Source organism: Urocitellus parryii, chromosome 6 (assembly GCF_045843805.1).
Source record: "Urocitellus parryii isolate mUroPar1 chromosome 6, mUroPar1.hap1, whole genome shotgun sequence".
Lineage (NCBI taxonomy): Eukaryota > Metazoa > Chordata > Mammalia > Rodentia > Sciuridae > Urocitellus > Urocitellus parryii.
Genome location: NC_135536.1, coordinates 122,838,532 through 122,861,217, shown reverse-complemented (window position 1 = coordinate 122,861,217; position 22,686 = coordinate 122,838,532). Strand labels below are relative to the sequence as shown.

Sequence of the window (22,686 nt, the reverse complement as noted above, 5' to 3'; positions counted from 1 at the left end):
AAGTTAAATTGCCTCTGTCATGCAAATGATTCTTCCAAAAATCGATTTAACTAATAAGCAAATTCAACAAAGTTTCAGGATTCAAAATCAATATAAAAATGCATTCATGTTTCTACACATTAATAAAAAATTATCTGGAAAAATGAAGAAGACAATTCCACTTATGGTATAATCAAAAAGAATAAAATACTTTGGAATAATCTTCAACAAGAAGTTAATAAAAGACATTAAGGAAGACACAAGTAAATGGGAAGATATTCCATGTTCATGGATTGAAAGAATAAATATTGTTAAAATGTCCATACTACCTAAAATGATGTGCAGATTCAATGCAATTTCCATAAAATTCTAATGGAATTTTTCATGAAAATAGAAAAAATAATCCTAAAGTTCATATGAGACTCCAAAAGGCCCTGAATAGCCATGGTAATCTTGAGTAAGAAGAAAATATGGAGGCAGGCATCACATATCCTGATTTAACAATACATTGCAAATCTGCTCTGATCAAAACAATATCACTGTCATACAAAACAGGTATATAGACCAATAGAACAGAGCAAAGAGCCCATAAATAACCCCACATATGCTATCAACTAATATTTGACAAAGGTGCCAGGGATACACAATGGAGATAGGATAATCTCTTCAATAAATGTGTTGGGGAAACCGAATATCCACATGCAAGAGAATGAAATTGGACCCTTATCTTATATATGATACACAAAATTAAACTCATATTAATTAAAGTCTTATATATAAGACCTGAAACTCTTTGCAATATTTTTATTGTTCTTGTTTGTTTGTTTTGTATATGACCCAAAAGCACAGGCAAAAAAAAATAAAAAGCACAAATAAATAACTGAGACTATATCAAATTTTAAAAAATCTTCTGCACAACAAAAGAGAGAGTCAACAAAATGGAAAAGACAACATACAGAATGGGAGAAAATATTTGCAAGCCATGTGTCTGATAAGGGGTTAATATTCAAATACACAAGGAACTTAATAGAAAAAAAATTTAAATGAGCAAAGAACCTAAATGGCCACCAGGTATATAAGAAGGTGCTCAACCTCATTAATTACCAAGGAAACGCAAGTCAAAACCACAAAGAGATAATTGTCACACACCGGTTAGAATGGATAGGGAAAGAAGATAGGAGGCAAGTACAGTACAGATCTATGGAAAAGAGTACAGAAGTTCCTCCAAAAACTAAAAACAGGACTAAAAGTAGCCCACCAATCCCACTTCTGGATATGTGTTCAAAGGAAAAGAAATTGGTATTTCAAAGAGAGATCTGCACTCCATATTCATTGCTGCACGATTCATAATAGCAAAGCTCTAGAGGCTCTAGAGATACATATATATTCAACCTTTAAAAGTCCTGCTATTTATGACAGTATGAATGAATTTAAATGTGAAATGAAATAAGCCAAAAACAGAAAGACAAAAGTATTGCATGATCTAAAAAAAAAGTGGAATTAAAAAAAAGTCAAATTCATAGAAGCACAAATTAGAATGGCAGTTGCCAGGGAAAGAACACAGGGAGGAAGGGGTGTCAGGATTGTTGGTCGAAGGGTACAAACTTTTAAGTGTAATGTCAATAAGTTCTGGGGATCTAATGCAGAGTATGGTAACCACAGTTAAAAATATTGAACTATATACCTGAAATTTTCTAAAAGAGTAGATTGTAAGTGTTCTCACCATATACACACACTGAAAGATAAGTAAGGTGATTGATATGTTCATTAGCTGGATTTCATAGTGCATACACACAACATCATGTTGTATACCTTGAATATACAAATATTCAAAATATTCAATTTGTCAATTATGCCCAATGAGGCTGGAATGGGGAAAGAAAATGCATTATGCAAACCCAATAGAATGTTATTCACTCTTAGAAAAGGAACTGCCGACATTAGTGACCTGATAAACTTGGAGGGCATCATGCTAAGTAAATAAGCTAGGCACAGAAAAACAAATACCACATGATCTCACATATGTCTAGCCAAAGGAAACTGTGTGGTCAGGAACAGAAAGAGAGGAGATGAGTAGAAAAGGAGAAGGGTGAGAGAGAGAGGAACAGGAGACAGGGGCCAGTGGCTGAGGCTGAGCACAAAGCCATGTGCTCAGGGAGGGAGTCTGGGTTTAATTACATCATTTCTCATTTAAAACAGAGTCAACTCTTTGCCTTCACCCCCACCAAAAAAAAAAAAAAAATATATATATATATATATATATATATATATATATGTGTGTGTGTGTGTGTGTGTGTGTGTGTGTGTGTGTGTGTGATTTCTTTCTCTGTGTATACATGAGGGAGAAAGGAGAAAGAACAATGAGAAGGGTGAAGGGAAATGGTTTCAGAGCAACAACCTTCAAGGTAACATAAGACAACCCTGCCTCCAATGAGGAATTCTAGGAAAACTATTATTTGTGTGTTAAATTTCTTTTGCTTTTGTCTAACCCAGGAAGGCAAGATGCCAAGATACCACACATTTTACCTCTCACCACCATTACAAGGCAGGTTGCATTTGTCTGACTTTATTTATTTATTTATTTTTGCCCCACAATCACTTTTAAGACTATCTCTTCTTTTTTAAATTATTTTATTTTTGGCTATTTAATGAAAACATTAAAATCATCTGCATATATGGGGTGCTATGTGATGTTTCCATTCATATATCTTTTGTGTAAGGTTCATATCTATTGATCTTCTAAACAGACATATGCATCTCTTCTTTCTTAATGATGAAAAAAACATTGAAAATCATTTCTTATCCCTTTTGGGAATACACAGCACATTACCACTATCCACACAATAGCACAACAGAACTTCTGGCTCCTCTTTACTGTAACTCAGTACCCACTGATCACCCTTTCTCCTACCCGCAGCCTCTACCCCCTACTTCTATGAGATCAGCTTTTTTAGATTCCACATATGAATAAGGTTGTGCAATGCTTGTCTTTCCGTACCTGCCTTATTGCACTTAACATAAGGATCTCTGGGTCCATATATGCTGCAAATAACAGAATTTCATTCTTTATATGGCTGAATATCAAGCACTCCATTGTGTCTATATCCCACATTTTTAATTCATTCATCAGCTGATGAATACTTAATCTACGTCCTGTCTCATTGTGTTAGTTAGCTTTGCATTGCTGTGACAAAGACCTGACAAGAACAACTTTGAGAATAAAAAGTTTATTGGGGTTCATGGTTTCAGAAGTTCAGTCCATGTCAGCTGACTCCATAGCTCTGGGCCTGAGGTGAGGAAGAAAGAACATCATGGTGGAAGGGCAGAGCAGAGGCAAACTACTCAGTTCGTGACAGCCAGGAAGTAGGAAGAGAGACTGAGTGCAAGGAGACAGGGTATAATATAATTCCCAAGGACATGCCCCAGTGACCTGCTTCCTCCAGCCATGCCCCACCTGCCTAAAGTTTCCACTCATTAATCTATTCAAACCATTATTCCACTGATTAGCTTCCATGATCTGATCATTTCACCTCTGAACACTCCTGCATTGTCTCGCATATTTTGGGGACACCTCATATCCAAACCATAACACTTAGCTATTATGAATAGTGCTACAAGGAACGTGGGAATGCACAGGTCTTTTGAATTTTATTATTGAAAGGCATTACATAGAATTGGTTTTTCAGTTGGTCAAAGATGGTTCTCAGAGCGCTTGACATTAAAATCAGCAAAGGCTTCATGAAAAATGACAAATTAAAGCACTGTACATAATTTCATGAAATTTTCACATTAATGCACTCCACTGAGAAGTTTTAGAGACAGCTTATGTGATCTACAGTAGTTATCTCCCATTTATTGTCTATTATGTATTGAATAGTACAGAAACCTAAAATGACCCTCAAAATCAACACTGAAATGCCAATATTTTCCATGGTGCTCACAGAGATGACCTTCACTTTATGCAAGATTTTATCAACTTCACAAATAATTCAGGCAAAGTTACTTCACATTTTTAGTAAGCTATTCTGGAAATGCAAGTTCCCACTACTTTGAAAGGTATCATGCCAATCACAGGGCCTCTGATTACATGAGAAATCACTTTCACCCATGTGTTATAAAGCAGATTTCAAAGGTGATAATAAATTTTCACTTTAATTGCAAGGCCTGTTTCTAGCTAAGGACTTAAAGACTTTCAGTTACTCAGCCCATTCCGCTGTGCCTCTCAGGGCTCTGCTACATAGTGACTATCACTACACATTGGCTCTTATGACAATGTAGCCTGATACTAGTGCAAGAGAAAAGAAGAGGTAGGAGGCAGAGAAGGAAAGAAAGGAAACGAAAATCATCAAATGCCCCCATGGTAACCCAGATTCGCTATGTTGTTGAGAATATGTGCTTGGAACCTAAACCTCACCTCACTTGAAATCAGTTTCCTTTGGCCTCTGCTTCACCCTGAACTCAGATTCAAGTGATGTCCAGGAGCAAGGGACCTGCCCTGACCTCTGACCCTGCACTGTTACCACCTTGCATGGATCTGCATTGCACATCCCATGGAAGATAGATGGAGTGTGAAGCGTGCTCCAAGGTCCTCCGTCCCTTGAACTGTTGATAGTTTTAACCTCTCACAGGGCTGCATGGCCCAGCAGGCATGGGAGATGCTAGTAAAACTCAGATACTTGGGTATCTCTTGCAGCCTTTCTTGGAATTCAAGTCTCCTTTTGCTAGAGAAATGTACATCTGTAGTGATTTCCAGAACCCTGGCTGTTGACTGGAATCAATATGAATCCGGAAAGAATGGATGAAGGGAGGCACACCACCAGGACAGGCTGCACATGCTCTCAGCAGTGTTACCCTGGGGACCGTGGGCCTCAGACATGGTGCCTGAGGGGACATCATCCACCCCTCAGTTGTCCTGAGGCCATGAGCACAGCCCCAATAAATGTCACGCCAGGGCAGAGCTGTACGGGTGCCTTGGAACCATCCACTTCTCCACAGCATTGACCTGAAGGTCTGAACAGCTGGGCAGTCTTGAGCCCTGCCTTTTGGGCCCCGCCAGGCCCAGCCGAGCCCTGAGAGGCACAGAGAAGGGCTGCAGCAACTGTGAGATCGGGGTGGGTTGCTGATAAGGCAAACACTGGCTAATGCCGAAATTGGTCTAAAGCTTGATGCCACGGAGGCCAGAAACTAAAATAATGTGGCAGGGTTTCAAGGTTGGGCAGCAGGCCATAAAGAAGCTGACGGAAGAGGCAAGGAAAGGCTTGTACCGTAGAAAAACACTGAGTAGGAAGGTCTCCTGCCATTCCAAGGGACGCAGACTGTGCGCCTAAGGAGCTTGGGTCTTCTGAGCACAAGCAGGAGTGATGCCAGAACACCAGGCTGTGAGGTGTGAGGCCAGCTCCGTGGAGGCTCCCACAGGGCCCGATGGCCTCCGCATTCCTGACCTCACTGTGGAGCGCAGGGCAAGAGGGCAGAGAATGCCTACCAGGAGGTCGCGGCCTCTGAACCTCATGCCATCACCAGCTCTGGACTTGGGGCAGGAGACATTGAAAGGACAAAGGCCTTGGTGGAACAGGTACCTGGTGTGAGGAGCCACACTGTGAGAGACCAGGCAGGCTGCAGAACACGTTCCCATCATCTGCTCCCAGCCTTCTCTGCTTGCAGAGGGGGTGGTCTGTGGCCACAGGGGATCGCCAACCCACCGGGTCTGTCACTCTACCCTGCTACACATGTTGTCAAGGTCCCGGCTCTTTGTTCTTCTTGATATTTTGCCGCTGTTGTGTTTTATCTGTTTTATCCCGTTGCCGAGCCCCTCATCTGCTCCATAGCCCAAGGAGAGCAAACACTCACAAATCCAAATATTTTCTAAGTGCTGCCCACAGAGATTTAAGGAGTTGTTGGTCCAAAGATCCAAAAAGGCCTTCCACTAGACCCCTTGAACTCCCAGCAACCAGATCTATTGATCCCAAACAAGGCCCCAACTGCATGCCAGCCCCTCTACCCCTCTGAATCTCAGGTTTCTTGTATATAAAAGAGGAGTCACCAGGTCTGGCAATGTGTCTGTGGAGACTCACTCTCTCTGAGCCTGGCCTCGCATTACCCTCGTGGGTGGGAAGGTGGCAGAGCCAGGGGACCCCTCTCAGCGTGTCTTTAGCACCTCCACTTCCTTCCCTAGGAGGAGGTCTATGGCACAGAAAGAGCCCAGATGTGGCATGGAGCTGCATTCCATCCACCCCTCCCACATAGCAGGACAGAGCCAGGCTCCATCTTTGGTGGCTGCCTTCACAGTTTATGCTTAGTCTCCCCAAGGGCTTCTCAAGGAGTGGAGAAATGTCTGGCCCTAGGTGGAGGTATTGTCTTGGCATTTCCCTCACAGTGCCACCGTGTTAGCCTTCTAGGGCTGCTGCCACAAACCCCCACAAACTTAGTCTTACAGTCTGGAGGTCAGCAGTCCAACGCAAGTGCTGCTGGAATAAAATCAGAGTGTTGGCAGGGCAGCATTCTTCTGCAGACTCAGGAGAAGCCACTTGCTCCCTTTCTCCAGCTTCCAGAGGCCATCTAAATCCCACAACCAGGAATTTTTATTTGATCAAACAACAGAATAACCCAGCTCACTGCCTGCTCACTGCCTTGAACTGCTGGCCCTAGGAAGGTTTTACTTCCTTCAAGAGCAGTCTGCAGCTGGGCCCTGTGGCACACACCTGTAATCTCAGCGGTTCAGGAGGTTGAGTCAGGAAGATGGAGAGTTCAAAGCCAGCCTCAGCAACTTAGCAAGGCCCTAAGCAACTCAACAAGACCCTGTGTCTTAATAAAATACAAAAAAAAAGGGGCTGGGAATGTGGTTCAGTAGTCAAGTGCCCCGGGTTCAATCCCCACTACAAAAAAATAAAAAATAATAAAAGCAGTCTGCAAAATTCTTGCCATTTTTCTAATGAAGTATGTGATTGCCCACTTTCAAAAACTTTGAGGTATTGGTCTATGAAGTTATCAGAAAAAATATGGGCTCAGTGGTCAGAAGGCCTGTGTTCCACCCTGCTCCTTCCATTGCAAAAGCATGTCTTTGCAATTCAGTATGAGTCTGTTAAGCAAAGGGGCTGCAATACATAACCCACCAGTTTTTCTGCAGTTCTAAAGTCCTTTCCAAAAGTGAAAATGAAAGGTACTTCTGGAATTAGGTAATGGACAGAGTTTGCCCAATGCTTTAGCAGTCATTACTCCATAAATTGGTAATAGGAAGAGGCTTGCAGACACAAGGAAATGAATTGGGAGGCAGAGCTATTGACCATGGCTGTAATTTAAATTTCAGTTTTGCAAACTATGTAATAAGAAACAAAATTAGAAACCCTAGTACGGCGGTTTCCACTGAAAAACACCATTGTGGTGTGTACACTGCATTCTGAATGGTAGCATCTTCCTTCTCTCTAAATATGCTTCTTATATCTGTAAATTAAAGTGAAGACCCCGGAAGACTAAAGGTGTTCTCCATTCAGCTCTCTCGAATTTAATTTCACAGTTAATTTTTTAAAACAAACAGTACATGAACTCCTAAATTAAATTTGAAAGGACCCAGAGCAATGAAATATGATCTTCCACACTTCATGTCACTCAGGAGAGTGAGTCTTGGGGCGCCTGCAGACTCGCTCCTCCACTCTTCCTGTCTGCTGTGGCCAGCTGCTCCCCTGACACTGTGCTGCTCCTGCCTGTCGGACTCTCCTACCTCTGGCCTGATCACTTTGCCTCAATTGGAGAAAGCTGGTGAAGGGAAAGAGGGTTGGTGTTTCTAGCGGGAAGCAGCCATGGCAGCAATCTTCTCAAGACATGATTCCAGAAGCTGGGTGAGGGACACAGAGGGGAAGTATTATCTCCCTTCTGCTGTGAAGTATTTTTTCAATACGACTGTGTAAGAATTGCTTTAATATGATTTTGTACAGTACAAAGGCCTAAAAGTCTTAGTTGTGTTAATGGTACTTTTGGAATTCTGCACTAAGAAATTTCCTGAAGCCCTGTTATGGATGCAAAGGCAAGACTGCTCCAACTTTGTTCTTTGAGGCTTTCAATAAAGAGTACTTTAAACAAGGATGAGAAATACGGCCCCAAGAAAATGTCAGCCAGGATTATCTATAGGACCAGAAGTACAAATAATCCAAGGAATTTCCCTTCAAACCCATTAAAGACCTATGGGAACCTTGGCTGAGCCTTTGTGCCTGTTCAGTCACACATGGGCCATGGGCCATGGGTCATGGTGCCCTCCTCCTGCCCAAGAACCACATTAAACCAATCCCAGAACTCAGGACCCATCTCAAATATCGGGACACTCTGGGAACACTTTGTTAATGAATATCTGTTAGGCCCTGCCCTGTGCCAGGCACGGGGACTCAACACTGAACAATATGCATGGTAAGTGAGAAAGAGTAACAGAGCAGGTGAGGCAGGATCAGGTCAGAGGTGGGAGAGTCAGACAGGCAGGAGCAGCACAGTGTCAGGGAAGCAGATGGCAACAGCAGATAGGAAGAGTGGAGGAGTGAGTCTGCAGCCACCCCAAGACTCACTCTCCTGAGTGAAGTGCAGATAGCCTAGGGTGCCTGCCTGCAGAGTCTAGAGACCTCCATTCCACCCTGGGAAGACAGATCTGCCCCCAGACTTCAGGGAACCTCTGAGTCTTTATCCAAGGCAAATTCTGCCCCTGGAGTAGATCCTAGGAAGGCTGCAATGCTGACTCCACTTCAGGAGAGTTCATCGATGTGGTGACAGCATCCAGCCTCTCTCCCCACTTCCAAAAATGTGGGCCCTCCCCGGTGAGGGCACCTCTAGGGAATTCTGGAAGCATAAGAGTTTCAGAAACACAAAGTAGAAGACACTATCCTCCCAATACCTCTGCAAGCTTCTTCACCTTCTATCAAGCCACAAGACAACAAAAGGGCAGGGTTGGTATTTCATGAGTTGTTACTAACAAGGTCTAATTATACAGGATTTCTACTTGAAAGTTACACTAGTGTTTAAAACAGGGAAAATTACATTATTTAAGCCCACAGAAGACTCACCAAGACATACCATAAACCTGGACCATGAAATATTGATAAATTTAAAGAATTGAATGTGGAATAAGTGGCTCTGACCAAAAATGAATCAAACTATAATACTGCAAAGAAAGACAACAGAAACATTCCTAAGATTTGAAAACTAAACAACATATGTGTGAATCACATATGTATCAAAAAGGAAGACAATTTTTAAATAGAGAAACAAAATTAACCTGAAATTCAACAGATCAAAACCTGTATATGGCAACTAAAGCAAGTAATGACAGCAATAAAATTTTAATAATACATACATCAGAAAAAAATATTGTTCCACGTATTCAAGTCTGGTCCAATATTCTGAAATAAATCAATGTAGTCACCCACACCAAACAGCTAATGAAGACAAATCATATGATAACATCAATTGATGCAGAAAAGGCAATGACAAAATTCAATACCCAATTATAGTAAAAACTCTTAGTACAGTAGGAAAAGAAAGGAATTTCCTCAGTATCATAAAAAAATCTACAAAACATCTAAAATTAATATATTTAAAGATGAAAGACTGAAAGCTTTCCCTTCACAACCTGGGACAAGGCAAAGATGTCCATTTTCATCACTCTCATTCTAGCCACAGTGACTTAGCAAGAAAAGGAAATTGAAGGGATACAGATTGGAAAGAAATAAAGCTGTCCCCATTATAAGTAATATGATTATCTACATATAAAATATCAAGGATTCTACTTTTTTAATCCCCAAGGACTAAAAAGTAAGTTTAGGAAAATAACAGGACACAATATTAACACACACACACACACACACACACACACAAAAAAAAAAAACGATTGCATTTACATGGATTGATAAAAACAAGTAGAAAACAAAATAAATACTCAATACCATTTATAATTGCTCAAAAGAAAAGACATAAAGTTTTATCACAATATGTAAAGGATCGGTATGATGAAATTAAAAAAAAAAAAAACCTAAGAAGACCAAAATAAATCAAGAGACAAACCATACTCGTAGACTATAAGGTTATTCTAACATGTATATGGAAAGACAAAGACCACTGTATAGCTAGAACAATTTGGGGGAAGAAAATGATAAGTGGGAAGAATAACTCACTCCAGAATGAAAATTATGATATAGTTGCAGTAATCAAGACAGTGTGGTACTCAGTGGAGTAATGGAAGGAGACCAGTGGGAGGGAAGTAAGCAAAGAGAACTGGGGAGTGAGATTAATCCAAGTATGTTATGTACACGTAAAAATATATCACAATGAATCATTACATTGAAGAGATGCATGCACTTCCATGTTTATTGCAACACTATTTATAATAGCCAAGATAAGGAATCAACCAAGGTGTCTATCAGAAATGGAAAAAGTATGATGGAATATTATTTGGCCATAAGAAATGAAATCCTGTCAATTGTAGCAAAATGAATGGAACCAGAGGTCATTATGTGAATTGAAATACACCAAATTCAGAAATACAAATACTGCACAAGCAGAAGCTTAAAAAGTTGGTCCCAAAGAAGAAAAGATTGAAATAATGATTATTAGAGGCTGAGAAGGGCATGGGGGACAGAGATAGCAGGAGGTTGAACAAAGAGTACTAAAACAGATACGCAGAGGAATGAGCTCTAGAGTTCTACCATGTAGTAGAGAGACATAGTTGGCAACACCTATTATATATTTAATGAAGAACTAGAAGAGAGGACCATGGAGGACCCAAACATAAATATGATACGGATGTAAATGCTACCTACCCTGATTTGGTTATCACACACTGGGTACATGTATTGAATTATCACACTGTACCCCATAAATATGTACAATTATTATGTGTCAATTAAAAAGAAAAAAACTATAAAAGCCAATAGGCAGATTCCAGAAGGACTCCTCTTCTGGAGAATGTGCCGCTTCCTCCAGCTCAGGACAGGGACGCCTACTCCGTGTTTTTGTCCAGTAATGCCCGATTGAGTCTAAGGGGTGAGGGTGACCCTTAGCATGTTCATTGTAATGGTCCCCATCCCAGAGTTGGAATTGTCATACAAAAAAAAAGTACACGTATAAAGGCATGAATTGGCATGAACATACTCTATATACAGAGATATGAAAAACTGTGCTCTATTCATGTAATAAGAACTGTAATGTACTCTGCTGTCATGTATTTAATGACAGAAGATATAAATTCATGTCATGTATTTAAAAAATTTAATAAAACTAAAAAAATAAAAAATAAAAATAAAATGTCTAATATTAAATAAATAAATAAAGTATATTCTGGTATGTTTAAAAAAAAAAGAAAGAAAGAAAAAAAAAAGAAAAAACTCAAAGTTCCAGAACTTTCCTGGCTGTTCTTGCTGCTGGCCACCTCCTTGACAATTCCAAGCAATTTCTCATACCCGACCCAGGCTCGTTAAGATGTGCCTCTTCAGATTCACATCAGCCACTCATCTTGCAGCCGACACGCTGAACCAACATTCCTGTCAATGTGCTACTGTGATGTTTGGTGTCACAGTTAAGTCAACAATGTACATGTCCCACCAGAAAGTGTTTGTACTTTACTTCATGCTATTCAGGATAAAGACACATAATTTTCCAGGAACATCAAATTGGCAGGATTTAAGATCATTTGTGAAAATGCCCATTAGCAAATTGATAACATGTGAAAGATAATAATTCTGCCTCGCACAGCCAGTGGGTTTTCCATGACCCCTGTGTGTCCATCCTCTGAAGCATGTAGGGGGTGGTAGTATGCCCATCATACAGATGGAGATTCTGAGTCTCAGAGAAGTTCAAAACGTGTCTGATCAAGGTCACCCCTAAAAGTCATACTTGGAGTGATCAGAAAATCATGTTATCCCATTTCCTCATGTACCTATTTGCTGGTCCCCTCACAACTCATCTTGCATACTTCAAGTGTCCAAGATTCAGCAAATACTCTGCTACTGTTCTATTTTCTATGTGGAATGAGGGATGTGCTAATTTCTAGGATGGACACTGTTCCAGATGAAGTGGTCGGGAATGAGCTCAGCAAAGCATCTAACAAGTTAAAATATCCCGATCATGGGCAGTAGTAAATCAAGCAGAACAGGCATGATGATTACCTCAAATATGATGAGCACGTAGACCCCTGCAAGGATGGCCGCGGCGATGGTCACTTGTGCTTCTATACTTGCCCGAAGGTACTGATGAGCCAGCAAAAGAGGAACAACCTGGGTCTGCTGGAGGGAGGCCCGGATGCTGATGGAAACAGTCTCTCTGCAGAATCAAGCAAAGACTTTGCAGCTGGCCAGGGAAACAAATCCTAGGTCAACAGTTGGTTGTAAATTACCAGTACACCCCAGAACAACAATTCCTTTAGTGTCCTTTCTAACCCAAGTCAGCCAGGTCATAACCAGAGCCCAAATGGATCTCAGAGTGATCCAGCCAAATGCCTGGTGTCACAGATGGAAGAGCACCGAGCATCATGGTCAGCATCATGAGGTGCAGCATGCAGCCCTTCTATGGCCAAAAAGACCCAAAAAATGAAGGCTCCCTGGCCCCCATCCTCAGTGTGTCCCTGCAGGTGCTACTCTGACCCTAGACTGAAAGCAGGGGCCTGCACAGCTATTTTAGCTTCGGCTCATCTTCCTCACCAGCATATGGCTGATCTGTCTGCTAACAAACAGCAAAACCAACTCTTTAGACTTCAGTCTCTGATTGTGGGATAAAGCGCCACAAACAAGAAGGCGGTGAAAAATCAGAAGTTTGTAGCATGCTGAAGCTGAAGCACTTTTTTCCCCTTTAGTGATGATGAAGATATTTTCTTTTTGTGTGTGTTTCTATGAGTGCTTTATAGCTATACATGACAGTGGGGTTCCTGTCGATGTAACCACACAAGCATGAAATATAATTTGCTCCATTTCTGTCCCCAGTATCTCCTTCCCCACTGCCTGTTCTCCCTCTGCTATTTCCACTGGTCTTCCCCCATCTATTTATTGTTTTTATACATTGGTATTTTACAGATACGTAAAGGTGGAACGCACCAGGGTATAGGTGAATGCACAAGCACACAGTGTAATTTGATCAGCCTCATTCCACTGTTCCTCCCCGTTGCCATCCCTCCCTCACCCTCAACCCTCCTCCTTCATTCCACTGATCTCCTTTCCTTTTTCACCGTGTCCCCTGCCTTTCTTTTCCCTTGTTTTGCTCTAGCAAAATACCACATATTATGGTATTTGCCAGTAAACGCATGCAGCTGAAGCACTTTTTAAAGGTCAGTCAATAACTTTTATGAGTCTAATCGCATCCCCCCCCAAATTCACATGTTGAATTCCTAACCCCCAGCACCTCCGAATGTGACTGTACTCAAGGTAGGGTCTTCAAAGAGGTAATAAAGGTTAAAGGAGTCACTTAGGTGGGTCCTCATCCAGTAGGATTGGTGTCCCTATGAGAAGAGACAAAGACACACAAAGGGATGACCCAGCAGGACCCAGCAAGAAGGTGGCCTCTGGAAGCCAAGAGGAGAGTCCTCAGGCAGTCTTTGTATTCACTTTCTACACTGCGTGAGCACCACATCCAAACCACACGACACATCTATTGCTATTTGTGCCAAAGTCTGGTGTCCTAGAAATCAAACTTATAGGCAAGTACTACGATTGAATACATTCCCCCAAAAGAAACTTAATTCTCAAATTCATATGAGGATAGAATTGGGAGGTAATGCCTTTGGGACATTATTAGGCTTAGGTGAGGTCAGGAAGGCAGAGTGGATGACAATAGTGGCTTTAGAAGGAGAGAAAGAGACCTGAGCAAGCACACTTGCTTTGTCTCTCCATGGGATGGCCTCCACTATGTCACCAGGTAGCAAATCCTTAAGATGCCAAGCAAATGTTGGCACCAGGATCTTGGACTTCCCAGCCTCCAGAACAGTAAGCCAATTAAACTTCCAATCTTCATCAATGGCCCAGTCTCGGGTATTCTGTTACACCAACAAAAAAAAGACAAGACAGTGAGACCGTCTGCTCAAGGCCTGTCTCGCCTGAGGACCCACCTGTTCAGTATCTCAAAGGTCCTGCTCACCACTGAATGCTCACTTCTTCTGGGATTTAAAACTACCGTCCAATTGTGAGTGACCTGTAAAAGCCAAAACATAAAATTGTGGTAAGACTTTTCACTTGAAATCTCATCTGGGATATCTGGTTCCATTCAGTGTAGGTCTTTATTTAAAATAAGTAAAAGAGGAAGAGAATAATAGAAGACCATTTTTTAATATGAATTCCTGCATCCTTAACATTAGGAGCTTGTCCAGGTTATATGGATATGGGAATTAAGGGGGTATTAAGAAAAAAGAACACAGAAGAACAAATACAGAATTTGTATACAAAGGTAAGAAAAGCATAGAAGTAAATACAGTCTTCCCTCCGTTTCTGCAGGGGATTGTTTCCAGGAACCCCAAGTATGCCAAAATTTGTGGACACTCAAGTTCCTTGCCCAAATGGCTTAGTACTTGCATATAATCTACACACATCCTTCTTACACTTAAAATCATCTCTAGATTTCTTATGATACCTATACAATGTAAATGCTGTGTAAATAGTTGTTACTCTGTATCATTTAGGGAATAATCACAAGGAAAAAAAATGTGCATGTTCAGTACAGACACAATTTTTCTTGCAAAAATTTGCAATCTGCAATTTGGTTAAATCCTTGGATGTAGAACTTGTGGGTAGGAAGGGCCTACCATACTGATTTATTATAAGTAAAAGAAATCACCACGATTATTAAAGACTTAGAGAACCCTTTGGAGTTCTCCAAGGCAACTTACAAAGAAATGCTTCCTGGTCGCAACCTGGAAACAACAAACCCTCCCACAGAAAACTCTCCACACCCCATGTCACAAGAGCCTCACCAGAACAGGCCTGACACGGAGCCATGTGTGTGGCAGGCAAACCTGCCCTCACATCCTTGTCCCCAGCAGAGCAGGGTGCCATGGACAGATGGAGAGGGGCAGCCTGATGGACAGGAGAGGAAACTTTCTCTGGGAGGACTAAAGTCTACACACAAATCACAAAGGAAATTGAAATTAGGAGTTCTGAAATTGGTCAAAGCAGAGAAGCATATGCATAAAAGAACAGGAATTCTCTTAAAATATTTGGGTGCTCGTAAAGAGCATATTCAAGGAAAAAGTGTTTCAGTAAAGCTCTTGTGATCTTTGCGTTTCTGGAGCTGGATTTGTACGTGGGCATTTGGGGAGTGTCAACATGTTATGAAGCGCCTTCCTGTGAGTGCAGGGAAGCTTGATATAGCTCATTTAATTTGAGTTATAAATATGCATGTGCTGAGAAGGCAGCTAGACAGCAGGAATTAGCTCTAGTGTTCTATAGCACCGTAGGGTAACTACAGTCAACAATTTGTGATCTATTTCAAAACAACTAGAAGAGTCTGAAGCTCTCTTACACATAGAAATGATAAATGTTGGAGGAGATACCTGATTTGAGATACCCTGATTTGATCATTACCCATGGTTACGCATGTATCAAACTATCATGCCCCGTAAGTATGCATCAATAGTGTATCAATTCAGATTTATTATTATGAAATAATGTTTTAAAGAGAGCAGGTTGTCCCACCTTCTTCTGCATAAAGGTCATGGATGTGGGGTTGGCAGAGGTGTGTCCTCCTCTTTCATTACCAGTGAGCCCCTTGCCAGTGAACTGTGCAGGACCAAGGTTATGTCCTCAGACCTCGGCCAGCGCAGCCGGCTTTGGAATGTTGTATTGTACCAGCCACTGACCAGGAAATTGCATCCTTGTTCATAATTAGGCCTCTGCTCTGTGAACCACACTCTGCACAGCAGGAAAATGTGAGGGGTACAGCCCTAGACACAGGCAGGGGTTTCTCCCACTGGTTGGTGATATCAAGGGAAACCCATGAACGAGGAATATGACTTCCGTGCAGAAGGCACTGTGACAATCCAGTGGGGTCGCTGAAGCCAGCACTCAGGAGATGAGTCAAACTGCAAAGAGAGGTGTCCTGCCTTTGATGTCCACCCCTGCTGCTGGCTCTCCTATGTGTAGACCGCCTTTAAAGAATGTGAGCTGAAGACCAGGCTCAGTGGCCCACGGGTAGAGATGCAGAAGCTCAGGGACCTGTGTCCTCTCAGCAATTACCCACAGACACAAGGCCACTGTGGTGTTGGCGTGTCTTCTATACCATAGGGTAAGGCCCAGGTTGAGTGTCGCTTTACAACAAAAACTACTTTCGAATATAGAATGTTTCCCTGAATGGCCCAGTAAAATGATTCTGAGGGAAGAACTCACAAGTCTGATTTTACTGAAATGGCAAGAGCTTATAAATGATTTAGAAGAAAAAAAAAAAAGGTGGCGGGGAGGAGAATTTCAACAACAAAGAGGGAGATAAGCGTCCATGGCTTGACTAATAATGGCGCTATTGCCTTATGGCTTTCCATCAAATTCATTCAAGAGGAAACCTAATTTATAATGAGATGAAATGAGATTTTTACAATTCCTTTCAAATAACACATAAGCATAACCTGCTGCTGCCGACGCCGCCTGGAGCCCGGTGCATCTGTCTGGGTCACCTCTACCAGGACATGTTCTTCTCTCCCGGTACGACCTGGCCCACCAGTCTCCAGGGCCCCTGCCAGGTCCACCTGGAGCAGCATGGAGTCTGCACGGCTGCTGAGGTTCACAGCTGAGGGCACGTCAAGGTGAACCGCAAAGCAAAGAGGAGAAGTCCAATGTCCCCCAACCACCCACTGGACACACGTCCTCTTTGGACAGTGCACAAAGAAGTGCACACTGGGGCATTTCCTGCCACGGCCCCATGCTCTTGACTACCTATCTCTTCAGCCCCTCTCTCCCACACATGCAACCAGTTGTGCATCGTTCACTGTGTTTAGGACCCTCTGCTGAAAGGTCTGTGAGGCATCTCTCTGACCTTACTGACTGTCACCTCTGCTTTCATTTTTTGCAGCCAACATAAAACTACCCAAGCTCATGAGCTCACAGTGGGCAGAAGGCCAGATGCCTGCATGAATGAACACATGAATTAATCCAAATCTACACACACATCCTAGGATGTCAGGTCCATGTGTCTACAAATGAGAGATCACAAAAAGTAAAGAATTTTGAAATTGGGTTCTGCAGTGGCACACAACTGTAATCCAAGCTACTCTGGAGTCTGAGGCAGGAGGATGGCAAGTTTGAGGCCAGCCTCAGCAACTTAACGAAACACTGTCTTAAAATAAAAAGGGCTAGAAGTGTAGTGATATAGCTTAGTGGTAGAGCATCCCCAGGCTCAATGACCAGTACAGAAAGAAAGAAAGCAAAAGGAACAAAAAAAAAGAAAAACAGAAAGAGAGATCTGAAATTGATGGAATCAATGATGTTCACAATAGTGAGAGGGTAGAAATTCCTTCAAAGCACACTGAAAGGCTCTTGATCAAGGACGAACTGTTATAAAAAGAGGCTCCTTCCACCTTACCACAGCCTCCCATGGTACTTAGGGCCCCACAGCAGCTCTTCCCCGCAGCTCCTAAAACCTTGCACGTATATGTGATACAAATGTAGGAGCCCCGCTCCTCAGCCTCTACCTGCTCTGGGCTGACTCTAGAACCTCTCACCCTTGCTACAAGGTCCTAGGGGGAAACAAGGTGTCTAAAAGTGATAGAGAATCTACACAACCTCTAGCCAGTCAGTCTTGATCCAGAAGAAAAAACTGTTGTAGGTAGAAAAATAAATTTCACAATTGTATGTGTTTGATGTCAGGTCTCCAAAGTCTTTTAGCAGAAGCTCACTGGTGTTAGGATGATTCATGAGCCAATTCCTTTGTTCTTCCTTAAATGAAAGAAACAGCTAGCTTATAGAGCAGACCTGGGGAGGCAGGGGGGGGGGGAACTTCCCTGTTGCCAGAGTATCTACAAGATTTGCATTGAGTGTTGGGGAGGGTGGGTGAATAGTTCATTCTTTTCATTGTTCCTCCGGCAAAATGCATTGTTTAAAAAAAAAAAATTGCAAAAGCTTTCTAGTAAAGAAAGTGTCTTATCAGTCCTGTTGTCTATGTGAGAGAACAGAAGGGACAGCTGTCCCCAGCCCTCAACTGGACAGCCCCTGCACACACCTCTACAGCTACTTGAGCCTCAGAAAGGACAAATGGAAAATGGAAGTCACACATGGGGCAAAGAAAATGCCCGAGAGACTCTGCTGCTTCTGCTATACTTCAAAATTATTCCTGTCCTGGTCTTTCCCCCACAGCAGACGCAGGACAAATAGCTTAGCACAAAATAGATTCCAGACCATGCAGACACCAGGAGGTGGAACAGTGCCACCTGGAGGCCACCATCAGAAGCACAGCAGGCTTCTTCCTCTGGTATTTGAGCAGAGACATGGATAAGCAAAGCCTTTGTCATGGGGTCTCAAGCCCTCCTGGGGAGATAGATAACCAAGTAATATTAATTAAAATACTCTAAAATTAACCACCCATATGGAGTTCACACAAAACCCAAGGGACATAAGGCCTTCCTTTCCTCTCATCCTCTGGATGCTCACCACATGCTCAGGGCTCAAAGGCCACTCTGAAGTTCCAGCAGAAAGGATCCACCAGACTGAGCCCCGCCCTCATGTCCAGCTTTCACACTGTCTTCCAGCTACAGTGAACTGTCCACTGTGATCCCAAACACACAGTTCCACATCTCCCTCTGAACCAGAGCCTTTGCCCCACATCCTCTAAGTCTGTCCTTGACCTCTGCATCTCAACCCAAGTGGGTTCCACCACTCCTTCCCACGTTCTAATGCAGACTGCAAACTCTGCTATTAAAGTGTTTATTCACGCTGTACTGCAGTTTGTTTTAGATTTTTCTGCCCAACTGATCTAGTTCCTCAAGGGACAGAATTATTTCTTATTTATTTTTTACTTCTCATTACATTAGATGTCCCTAATCACTATTTGTTGAGTTAATAAATACTTGTTTACAGCATCATCATGGAAGTTTGATGAAACTAGCCCAGAGTCCCAGCCTGCGGGGAGCAAGGAGAAAAGAAAATGGAGAAATCGCCTCCATTCACCAGCTGCATCAGCTACAATCTTCCTGCTTTTCCCATTTTCTAAACCCATCATTCTAGATCTAACTCAAGACTCCCTCTGTGAATCTTCCTGTGAGCACTGAGGCTCCCTCCCCCAGCCCCTGGTGTGCTTCCCCTTCTGCTCTGCTCTGCTCTGCTGCTGGCTGTGTGGAGTAGGCAGGAGTCCTGGAGGCCCCACACACCGTGTGGAGGAAGATATGAGCCACCTCAGGACATGGAACAGTCCAGGAGAGCCTGAAGAGGGACCTTCGCTTCCACCTAAACTAAAAAGCCCTCAAAGGCTTACCTTTCAGTTTGCTACAGAGCCATCCAACGTGGAGCTCAGTTAACACCTGGTGAAGATTTCCTTCTTGGCCAAACTGTGCTCTGGCTCATCTGAGCCCTCATCTACACTAGGCCTTAATCTTGGCTTCATCCTTGATTTGCTGGTCTTAATTCTAGTAGGATATCATTCCATCCCCGATACCTGATCAAGTTCCTCTTTTTCCCCTGTGATAGTTAACATGGGAGGCAACTTGGCTAGACCACGGCATGCCCAGATGTTTGGTGAAGCATTATTTCTGGGTGTCTATGAGGGTGTTTCTGAGATGGGCATTGGAACTGGCCCTCCCCAATGCAGGTGAGCATTATCAAATTCAATGAGGGTCCCAGTAGAACCAAAGGGGGAGGAGGGGGATTTGCTCTCTGCTTGACGATGGAGATGAGACACTGTTCTGCCTTAGACATTCCAGGCTCTCAGGCCTTCAGGTGTGGACTGGAATAGATCCCAGCAGCTCTCCAAGTTGATGCCCTCAAGCTATAGCACTGCTTTTCCTGGATCTCCAAGCTTGCAGAGGAAGATTGTGGACTTCTCAGCCTCCATAATCATGTAAGCCAATACTTTATATTTAATCTCTTGATATTTTTTTTTCTTATTAATCTGTCTTTTGTCAGTTTAATTTACAAGGTCCCCATTGGAAAGCCTAGGAGGGTAGGGGGAGGATTGTAATAACACCCCTACACTGGGCATACTGTTTCTTTAACATTCTGAGAACCCTGGCTACAAGTCAGAGAGAGAGAGAGAGAGAGAGAGAGAGAGAGAGAGGTGGGGGTGGGAAGAGAGGGGAAGGAAGGAAGGAAGGAAGGCAGACGTGGGGTAAAAGACAGAAGGAGGGAGATGGAATGAGAAAAAAAGAAGGAAGAAGTGGTGGTGAAAAAGGAAAGAAAGAAGGGAGAGAGAAGGGAAGAAGGAATCGGAGAGGGAGGGCTAGAGGAAGGAAGAGAGGGAGGGAAGGCAGAAGGGAAAGAGGGAGGAAGGAGGGAGGGAAGGCAGGAGGGCCAGCCTAAGGGACCTGCAGGTCAAGGTTTGCCGGCCTCCTCATTTCCTCATGACCTAGGCGCCTTTGACAGACCTTCCTCATAACAAGCATAGACAACAATTCAGGGACAAAGAACTTCAGGTGCCTGCAATTACAGGTTTCTAAAATAAACCCTGTAATTACTGAGCTGACACAGTCTGACTGTTGCAAGGAGACAGAAGTTCACCAGGGAATGGTAACTTTATTATTCCCCAACTCAGGGGAAGTGATGCTTTCCCCAAAAGCACTTCCCATCCCAATAGACACCACCACTACCATGTACCTCCTCCAGATCCCACCCAAGGGGCCAGCCACAGGTCAGTCAGAAAGGGAGGGCGCAGGGCTGTTTGCTCAAAGGACAACCACAGGATGCTGCCATTGGTCTTTCAGCATCAGTCCTGAATCACCTCCTACCCCAGGTCTACACTTAATGCACTTTCCCTGAGAATCACCCTTAAAGGTTCTAGCCCCTTCTTAAAATCCAGCAGTTTTTTGCTCTCTGGGGCATCCAGGAGCATCCTCTGCAGTGTCTAAGGCACCAGCTCCTCTCCAGGCAGGCCCAAGGACAACTGCTTTCACAAACCCCTATAGTGGAACCTTAGTCCAGGATCTTGGGAGAGGATCCATGAGCTTCCACAGGAAGAAATCCCTAGGAAATCCATAAGACAATCATGCATTTTCCCAAGGAGCCAGCAGGGAACTCACCGGCCCTCACAGAAGGTGACGCTCCACAGACTCACCTTCTTGCCAGGCTCCCTCCACCTCTCTCTCCCTTCATCTAAACATGCAAGGCAGTGGGAGAGCAGAAGAAAGCGCTCCCTGATCACTCCTGCTGACCAGAAAGAAGGGCTCATTGGAATAGACGGGTCACTGAATCCTGAGCAGGGCCTGGCACATTTGACTTCTCAGGAAGAAACTTTACCAAAATGCTTTAGAAAAAAGTGATACACTGCAGATGGGTGGGATGGACAGACGGCATTTTTTGTTGTTAGGACCCATCTCCTTGTGCAAATCTGCTGTGCTTACCTAACCTATGTACTGACTGATAAGGTTGTCGGTGTTGGTGTTCACCAGGCTGCCCAGGCAGAGTATTGAAAGTGTCCAATCACCAGACTCCCTCAACACCTCCCCACCCCACCCCCGACCTGTGTCTCACTGAACAATGTCTGATCAGGATCAAGCCCCTCCCAGCAGGTTCTCTGCAGGTGGTAACTACCTGAAGTGAAACCACCCAGAGGGAGGGCAACATCCATATCCCAGGGGCCACCATGAAGCCAGGACTTTGAGAAGGCCCCCCGCAGAGCCAGGGAAAAGAAGGAAGAAGTCTTAGTGTTTGTTTTTTTTTTCCAGCCATAGAGGTGGAAGGGAGGTAAAGGAAGAAGAATGAGAAACAAGTTTATCAAAATCCTAGAGCTCTTCAGTTCTCTCTCAGAAAGACACTTCTTAGACAAAAGTCAAGTCACAATTTTAAAGTGACTTTAAAGGAAATACAAAGACAAGAGGAAGTGCTCAGTTGGGCATCAGAGTGACTCTGTCCTGGGGCAGGTGGACTGGGCCCTTCTGGTTTTTGAGACAGAAGGATGCACATGGACCATGCTCCTGGGCTCATCTAAGGACCTTGAGTTCAGGCCTTTCCAGAGGGCTGCTGCTACCTTCTGTGTGTGAATCACTTGGCTCAGAGAGAGGGTCTCCTGGGAAGATGAGGGAGACTCCCCAGAAGGACTTAAGAAAACAAAACTATGCGGCAGACTGCAACTGACTTTGAGGAAATGACCCAATTTCCTAAAATTTCAGTTTTCAAAGGTTAAAATTCAAAGACACTACAGTTGAAAAAAAAAAAACTTGCCATTTATTTCTTTAAATGAATTGATTCCTTAAAAGGGGGGAAATAATCGCCCTTGTGTATGGGGGGTACAATCCTAGACCTCCATGGAACCTAAAACCACAGATAGTACCCTTCCCTATGTCCATACCAAGAAGGTTCACCTTTTCACTTCAATGAAGCAATTTCCAGTTTGGCATATCCAAAATGCCAGAATCACTACTCTTCTGTTTGGGGGCCATCATTAAGTGATATAAGGGATACCAGAACACAAGCACTAAAATCATGACGTCTGTGAAAACTGAGATGGCTACTAAGTGACTAACCAGGAGGGTAGTATATGCAGCATGAACACACTGAATAGAGGGATGATTCATGTCCCGGGACAGGCAGAGTGGGACAGCTGCTCAAGATTACATTATACCACTTAGAA

At 43.2% G+C, this 22,686-nt stretch overlaps 1 protein-coding gene across 1 annotated transcript in view; it reads right to left on the bottom strand.

Moving 5' to 3' along the window:
* Positions 1-22,686, bottom strand: part of Oca2 (OCA2 melanosomal transmembrane protein) — a 364,563-nt gene that overhangs the window by 231,330 nt on the left and 110,547 nt on the right. Inside the window, exons 6-8 of the mRNA XM_077799930.1 lie at positions 16,544-16,704; positions 14,042-14,124; positions 12,114-12,267 (exon numbers count right to left, since the gene is read on the bottom strand). Coding sequence (XP_077656056.1) covers positions 12,114-12,267; positions 14,042-14,124; positions 16,544-16,704 — 398 coding nt within the window. The remainder of the gene's footprint in view (positions 1-12,113; positions 12,268-14,041; positions 14,125-16,543; positions 16,705-22,686) is intronic.